The 8,158-nt window shown below is 42.9% G+C and overlaps 1 protein-coding gene across 3 annotated transcripts in view; it reads right to left on the minus strand.

The window, feature by feature from the left end:
- Positions 1 to 6,837, minus strand: part of rbbp5 (retinoblastoma binding protein 5) — a 13,415-nt gene extending 6,578 nt beyond the window's left edge. The window contains exons 1-5 of one of the 3 annotated variants that reach the window (XM_046875570.1): positions 6,504 to 6,837; positions 5,062 to 5,087; positions 2,847 to 3,019; positions 274 to 414; positions 1 to 161 (exon numbers count right to left, since the gene is read on the minus strand). The exon at positions 1 to 161 is cut by the window's left edge and continues 2 nt beyond it. In XM_046875570.1, the coding sequence (XP_046731526.1) occupies positions 1 to 161; positions 274 to 414; positions 2,847 to 3,019; positions 5,062 to 5,087; positions 6,504 to 6,522 (520 nt within the window). In that variant the 5' untranslated portion in view covers positions 6,523 to 6,837. Of the gene's footprint in view, positions 162 to 273; positions 415 to 2,846; positions 3,020 to 3,174; positions 3,279 to 4,775; positions 4,787 to 5,061; positions 5,088 to 6,503 lie in introns of those variants that run through there. The other 2 variants (XM_046875571.1, XM_046875572.1) reach the window with 2 other exon arrangements.
- Between the last annotated feature and the right edge of the window lie 1,321 nt (positions 6,838 to 8,158).

Here is an 8,158-nt window from a genome sequence, read left to right on the forward strand (position 1 = left end):
TTCCCTTGGCGTTTCCTGTGTAAATAAAGTCTCCTCTCCTGTCGAACGATGCCACCACATTCAGGTCCGAGTCGTCGTCCACTGGCAGGACCACGTGCTTGGAGTCTGAGAGCGTGAGGAGCACCGGGGCTGACTTCATTGGGCAAACCAGCACCTTGTCCCTGATACACACACAGATACCTGTGAGTTTCCATCATGCATGAAAGTGATTGTCCGAGGTGTACGGGAGTAATAAAGGGGGCAGAGGGTGGACAGTAAGTGGGAGGGGCTTACGCATCTCTGGGGTGGTACTGCAGTTTGAGGATGGGGGAGGGGAAGCGGAACCTCTGATCACAATCTCCAGTCAGGACGTCCCACTGAGACACGATGTTATCTGTAGATGCACTGACCAGCTTATGTCCATCTCTACTCCAACTGTCACACGCACACACACACACAATTAATCAATCACACACACAATATATCACACAATTACACACACAATTAATTAATCACACACAACATTTCACAGACACAATCAATCTCACACACACACAATTAATCAATCACACACACACAATATATCACACAATTACATACAATTAATTAATCACACACATTTCACAGACACAATTAATCAATCTCACACACACAATTAATCAATCACACACACAATATATCACACACAACATTTCACAGACAATTAATCAATCTCACACACACACAATCAATCACACACACAATATATCTCACACACACACAATTAATCAATCAATCAAACACACAATATATCACACAATTACACACACAATTAATTAATCACACACACAATATATCACAATTACACACACAATTAATTAATCACACACAACATATAACACACACACACACACACAATTAATCAATCCCAAACACAGTGTTTGTGTGTTCTGACCACAGTGAGCAGACAGGGTGGATGTGTGTGTGTGTGTGTTTGTGTGTTCTGACCACAGTGAGCAGACAGGGTGGATGTGTGTGTGTGTGTGTGTGTGTGTGTGTGTTCTGACCACAGTGAGCAGACAGGGTGGATGTGTGTGTGTGTGTGTGTGTGTGTGTGTGTGTGTGTGTGTGTGTGTGTGTGTGTGTGTGTTCTGACCACAGTGAGCAGACAGGTGGATGTGTGTGTGTGTGTGTGTGTGTGTGTGTGTGTGTGTGTGTGTGTGTGTGTGTGTGTTCTGACCACAGTGAACAGACAGGGTGGATGTGTGTGTGTGTGTGTTCTGACCACAGTGAGCAGACAGGGTGGATGTGTGTGTGTGTGTGTGTGTGTGTGTGTGTGTGTGTGTGTGTGTGTTCTGACCACAGTGAGCAGACAGGGTGGATATGTGTGTGTGTGTGTGTGTGTGTGTGTGTGTGTGTGTGTGTGTGTTGTGTGTTCTGACCACAGTGAGCAGACAGGGTGGATGTGTGTGTGTGTGTGTGTTCTGACCACAGTGAGCAGACAGGTGTGTGTGTGTGTGTGTGTGTGTGTGTGTGTGTGTGTGTGTTCTGACCACAGTGAGCAGACAGGGTGGATATGTGTGTGTGTGTGTGTGTGTGTGTGTGTGACCACAGTGAGCAGACAGGGTGGATGTGTGTGTGTGTGTGTGTGTGTGTGTGTGTGTGTGTGTGTGTGTGTGTGTGTGTGTGTTCTGACCACAGTGAGCAGACAGGGTGGATATGTGTGTGTGTGTGTGTGTGTGTGTGTGTGTGTGTGTGTGTGTGTTGTGTGTGTGTGTGTTCTGACCACAGTGAGCAGACAGGGTGGATGTGTGTGTGTGTGTTCTGACCACAGTGAGCAGACAGGGTGGATGTGTGTGTGTGTGTGTGTGTGTGTGTGTGTGTGTGTGTGTGTGTGTGTTCTGACCACAGTGAGCAGACAGGGTGGATATGTGTGTGTGTGTGTGTGTGTGTGTGTGTGTGTTCTGACCACAGTGAGCAGACAGGGTGGATGTGTGTGTGTGTGTGTGTGTGTGTGTGTGTGTGTGTGTGTGTTCTGACCACAGTGAGCAGACAGGGTGGATGTGTGTGTGTGTGTGTGTGTGTGTGTTCTGACCACAGTGAGCAGACAGGGTGGATGTGTGTGTGTGTGTGTGTGTGTGTGTGTGTGTGTGTGTGTGTGTTCTGACCACAGTGAGCAGACAGGGTGGATGTGTGTGTGTGTGTGTTCTGACCACAGTGAGCAGACAGGGTGGATGTGTGTGTGTGTGTTCTGACCACAGTGAGCAGACAGGGTGGATGTGTGTGTGTGTGTGTGTGTGTGTGTGTGTGTGTGTGTGTGTGTGTGTGTGACCACAGTGAGCAGACAGGGTGGATGTGTGTGTGTGTGTGACCACAGTGAGCAGACAGGGTGGATGTGTGTGTGTGTGTGTGTGTGTGTGTGTGTGTGTGTGTGTGTGTTCTGACCACAGTGAGCAGACAGGGTGGATGTGTGTGTGTGTGTGTGTTCTGACCACAGTGAGCAGACAGGGTGGATGTGTGTGTGTGTGTGTGTGTTCTGACCACAGTGAGCTGACAGGGTGGATGTGTGTGTGTGTGTGTGTGTGTGTGTGTGTGTGTGTGTGTGTTCTGACCACAGTGAGCAGACAGGGTGTGTGTGTGTGTGTGTGTGTGTTCTGACCACAGTGAGCAGACAGGGTGGATGTGTGTGTGTGTGTGTGTGTGTGTGTGTGTGTGTGTTCTGACCACAGTGAGCAGACAGGGTGGATGTGTGTGTGTGTGTGTGTCTGACCACAGTGAACAAACAGGGTGGATGTGTGTGTGTGTGTGTGTGTGTGTGTGTGTGTGTGTGTGTGTGTGTTCTGACCACAGTGAGCAGACAGGGTGGATGTGTGTGTGTGTGTTCTAACCACAGTGAGCAGACAGGGTGGATGTGTGCGCTGATGATCTTTGCGATTCCACGTGTGAGGAAATCCCAGATGACGATGCGTCCGTCGTTACAGCCCACAGCCAGCAGAGTCCCCCAGCGATTAAATGTACACGTCAGAGCCATGCTGATACAGTCCAGGGTCCCATCTGCTTCCTGTTACACACACACACACACACACACACACACACACACACACACACACACACAAATAAACACACTGTATCTGCGATCACGAACACCACCACACTGTATACTGATGTGTGTGTGTGTGTGTGTGTGTGTGTGTGTACACACTCATCTCTCCTTACCTCTGGGTAGTTCTGCCCGAACGACTCTGTAACACAAACACACAAAACATCAAAGGAGAATCACACACATTCGCACACACACACGCACATGTATACACACATATGTACACACATACATTATATATATATATATGCACACGCATGTATTTATACACACACACACAGGTGTGAGGGATGAAGGTGGGACATCAGCACGGTAAATAAAAACTCTATAATCCTCATTACGTGTAAAAGGTGTAGTTTAATGAAGTGTTATTGTGTAAACTGTGTGTGTGTGTGTGTGTGTGTGTGTGTAACTTCAGGACAGTCGCACTGGATCTGTTCTGTTGTCACTCGTGAGCGTCAGGTCGCACAATCAGTTCACTCACAACATTGTGATAATTTAATTAAACCGCTGTGAACAAACACTAAATCTAAAAGCAGCAAATAACAGCAGCAGTAAACGAGCACAACGAGCACACACTGCCTTTCTCTCTTCCTTTCTCTTTACTGCATTTATCTACAACAACAGTTACTTATCCGTTTACAAACGTGGTTTACGTTCAAAAACTTGTTTTCAATGTTTGTATATTTAATTTATGCATATATTATTGAATTATTATACAAAAATCTAATTAATTATATTGTAGATACTTATCTTCATGACCGAGTAAAATATGTGTATAAACAAAAATCAATACAAAAAACAATGAATGATATTTTATATTGATTATAAGCACGATTATCAACTTGTCTTCTGCAAAATACAATACAAATGTTGATTTACACAAATTGCTTCAACTTTCATACTTAAATGCTGTTTAGTTTATTTTAATACAGAAAGAAAAAGGAGAAATTCCCCATGAACTCCTCAACAAGCAGCACTAGAAGCTTTCAAATGTCTAAAGAGACTTCAACTCAATATGTACACACACACACACACACACACACACACACACACACACACACAGGGCAGGTCTGGATTTATTTTAAACACATGGGATTGTGAGAGTGTGTGTGTGTGTGTGTGTGTGTGTGTGTGTGAGAGAGAGAGAGAGAGAGAGAGAGAGAGAGCGAGAAAGAGATCTTTGAATCTTTAGATAGATTCTTGATAAATATATTCCCTACCCATATTCATACAAATCCCGCCTCCTGTCGAGATTGGCCACTTCACTCTGCGGCTCGTATTATAATTGGTTAATATATTTTATTTCCTGTACATCTGCAAGTAGAACACTCAGACTAGCCAATGCGGTTGCAGGAGGCGGGGCTTTCCGGAACACGGGTGTGTGAGAAGAAATAATCGGTAATCCGTTGCTAGTTCAGAGCGATGAGCGCTCTCTCGCTCTCTCTCTCTCTCTCACACACACACACACACACACACACACACACAGAGAAAGAGAGAGAGAGTGTGGAAGGAGAAACAGAGTGAGAGACTGAACACTTACCGAGCAGACAGGGTGGATGTGTGTGTGTGTGTGTGTGTGTGTGTGTGTGTGTGTGTGTGTGTGTGTGTTCTGACCACAGTGAGCAGACAGGGTGGATGTGTGTGTGTGTGTGTGTGTTCTAACCACAGTGAGCAGACAGGGTGGATGTGTGTGTGTGTGTGTGTGTGTTCTGACCACAGTGAGCAGACAGGTGGATGTGTGTGTGTGTGTTACAGCCCACAGCCAGCAGAGTCCCCAGCGATTAAATGTACACGTCAGAGCCATGCTGATACAGTCCAGGGTCCCATCTGCTTCCTGTTACACACACACACACACACACACACACACACACACACACACACACACACACAATAAACACACTGTATCTGCGATCACGAACAACACCACACTGTATACTGATGTGTGTGTGTGTGTGTGTGTGTGTGTGTGTGTGTGTGTGTACACACTCATCTCTCCTTACCTCTGGGTAGTTCTGCCCGAACGACTCTGTAACACAAACACACAAAACATCAAAGGAGAATCACACACATTCGCACACACACACGCACACATGTATACACACATATGTACACACATACATTATATATATATATATATATATGCACACGCATGTATTTATACACACACACACAGGTGTGAGGGATGAAGGTGGGACATCAGCACGGTAAATAAAACTCTATAATCCTCATTACGTAAAAGTGTAGTTTAATGAAGTGTTATTGTGTAAAGTGTGTGTGTGTGTGTGTGTGTGTGTGTGTGTGTGTGTGTGTGTGTGTAACTTCAGGACAGTCGCACTGGATCTGTTCTGTTGTCACTCGTGAGCGTCAGGTCGCACAATCAGTTCACTCACAACATTGTGATAATTTAATTAAACCGCTGTGAACAAACACTAAATCTAAAAGCAGCAAATAACAGCAGCAGTAAACGAGCACAACGAGCACACACTGCCTTTCTCTTCCTTTCTCTTTACTGCATTTATCTACAACAACAGTTACTTATCCGCTTACAAACGTGGTTTACGCTCAAAACTTGTTTTCAATGTTTGTATATTTAATTTATGCATATATTATTGAATTATTATACAAAATCTAATTAATTATATTGTAGATACTTGTATCTTCATGACCGAGTAAAATATGTGTATAAACAAAAATCAATACAAATGAATATTTTATATTGATTATAAGCACGATTATCAACTTGTCTTCTGCAAAATACAATACAAATGTTGATTTACACAAATTGCTTCAACTTTCATACTTAAATGCTGTTTAGTTTATTTTAATACAGAAAGAAAAGGAGAAATTCCCATGAACTCCTCAACAAGCAGCACTAGAAGCTTTCAAATGTCTAAAGAGACTTCAACTCAATATGTGCACACACACACACACACACACACACACACAGGGCAGGTCTGGATTTATTTTAAACACATGGGATTGTGAGAGTGTGTGTGTGTGTGTGTGTGTGTGTGTGTGTGAGAGAGAGAGAGAGAGAGAGAGAGAGAGAGAGAGAGAGAGCGAGAAAGAGATCTTTGAATCTTTAGATAGATTCTTGATAAATATATTCCCTACCCATATTCATACAAATCCCGCCTCCTGTCGAGATTGGCCACTTCACTCTGCGGCTCGTATTATAATTGGTTAATATCTTTTATTTCCTGTACATCTGCAAGTAGAACACTCAGACTAGCCAATGCGGTTGCAGGAGGCGGGGCTTTCCGGAACACGGGTGTGTGTGAGAAGAAATAATCGGTAATCCGTTGCTAGTTCAGAGCGATGAGCGCGCTCTCTCGCTCTCTCTCTCTCACACACACACACACACACACACACACACACACACACAGAGAGAGAGAGAGAGAGAGTGTGGAAGGAGAAACAGAGTGAGAGACTGAACACTTACCGAGCAACTCCAGATTCATGACTGCGTTTAACTGCAGAGCGCAAAAGTTTCAGCAGAGAAATCTAAAGTAATAACCAGTGCTGTGGGGAGAAGTAAAAACACACACATATACAGGAACAACTCAGGATAATAACATTCAAAATGGACGGAGAAAAGCGCGACACCAAACCTCATACAGACAAGGACCCCACACCAGGAGTCTGTCCTGAAGAGTGCCTGATCAAAATCCTCCATCATTCCAGTCTAATACTGAAACATCTACATCTACATCCACCCATATACACATACATCATCATCTACATCCACATACAGATACATCATCTACATCTACATCTACATTCACTCCATATACACATACATCATCTACATCCACATACAGATACATCATCTACATCTACATCTACATTCACTCCATATACACATACATCATCTACATCCACATACAGATACATCATCTACATCTACATCTACATTCACTCCATATACACATACATCATCTACATCCACATACAGATACATCATCTACATCTACATCCACTCCACATACAGATACATCATCTACATCTACATTCACTCCATATACACATACATCATCTACATCTACATCCACATACAGATACATCATCTACATCTACATCCACTCCATATACACATACATCATCTACATCTACATCCACTCCATATACACATACATCATCTACATCTACATCCACATACAGATACATCATCTACATTCACTCCACATACAGATACATCATCTACATCTACATCCACTCCATATACACATACATCATCTACATCTACATCCACATACAGATACATCATCTACATCTACATCCACTCCATATACACATACATCATCTACATCTACATCCACATACAGATACATCATCTACATCTACATCCACTCCATATACAGATACATCATCTACATCTACATCACTCCATATACAGATACATCATCTACATCTACATCCACTCCATATACAGATACATCATCTACATCTACATCCACTCCATATACAGATACATCATCTACATCTACATCCACATACAGATACATCATCTACATCTACATCCACTCCACATACAGATACATCATCTACATCTACATCCACATACAGATACATCATCTACATCTACATCCACTCCATATACACATACATCATCTACATCTACATCCACATACAGATACATCATCTACATCTACATCCACTCCATATACAGATACATCATCTACATCTACATCCACATACAGATACATCATCTACATCTACATCCACTCCATATACACATACATCATCTACATCTACATCCACATACAGATACATCATCTACATCTACATCCACATACAGATACATCATCTACATCTACATCCACTCCATACAGATACATCATCTACATCTACATCCACTCCATATACACATACATCATCTACATCTACATCCACATACAGATACATCATCTACATCTACATCCTCCATATACAGATACATCATCTACATCTACATCCACTCCATATACATACATCATCTACATCTACATCCACATACAGATACATCATCTACATCTACATCTACTCCATATACACATACATCATCTACATCTACATCCACTCCATATACACATACAGATACATCATCTACATCTACAT

Source organism: Silurus meridionalis, chromosome 19, assembly GCF_014805685.1.
Source record: "Silurus meridionalis isolate SWU-2019-XX chromosome 19, ASM1480568v1, whole genome shotgun sequence".
NCBI lineage: Eukaryota > Metazoa > Chordata > Actinopteri > Siluriformes > Siluridae > Silurus > Silurus meridionalis.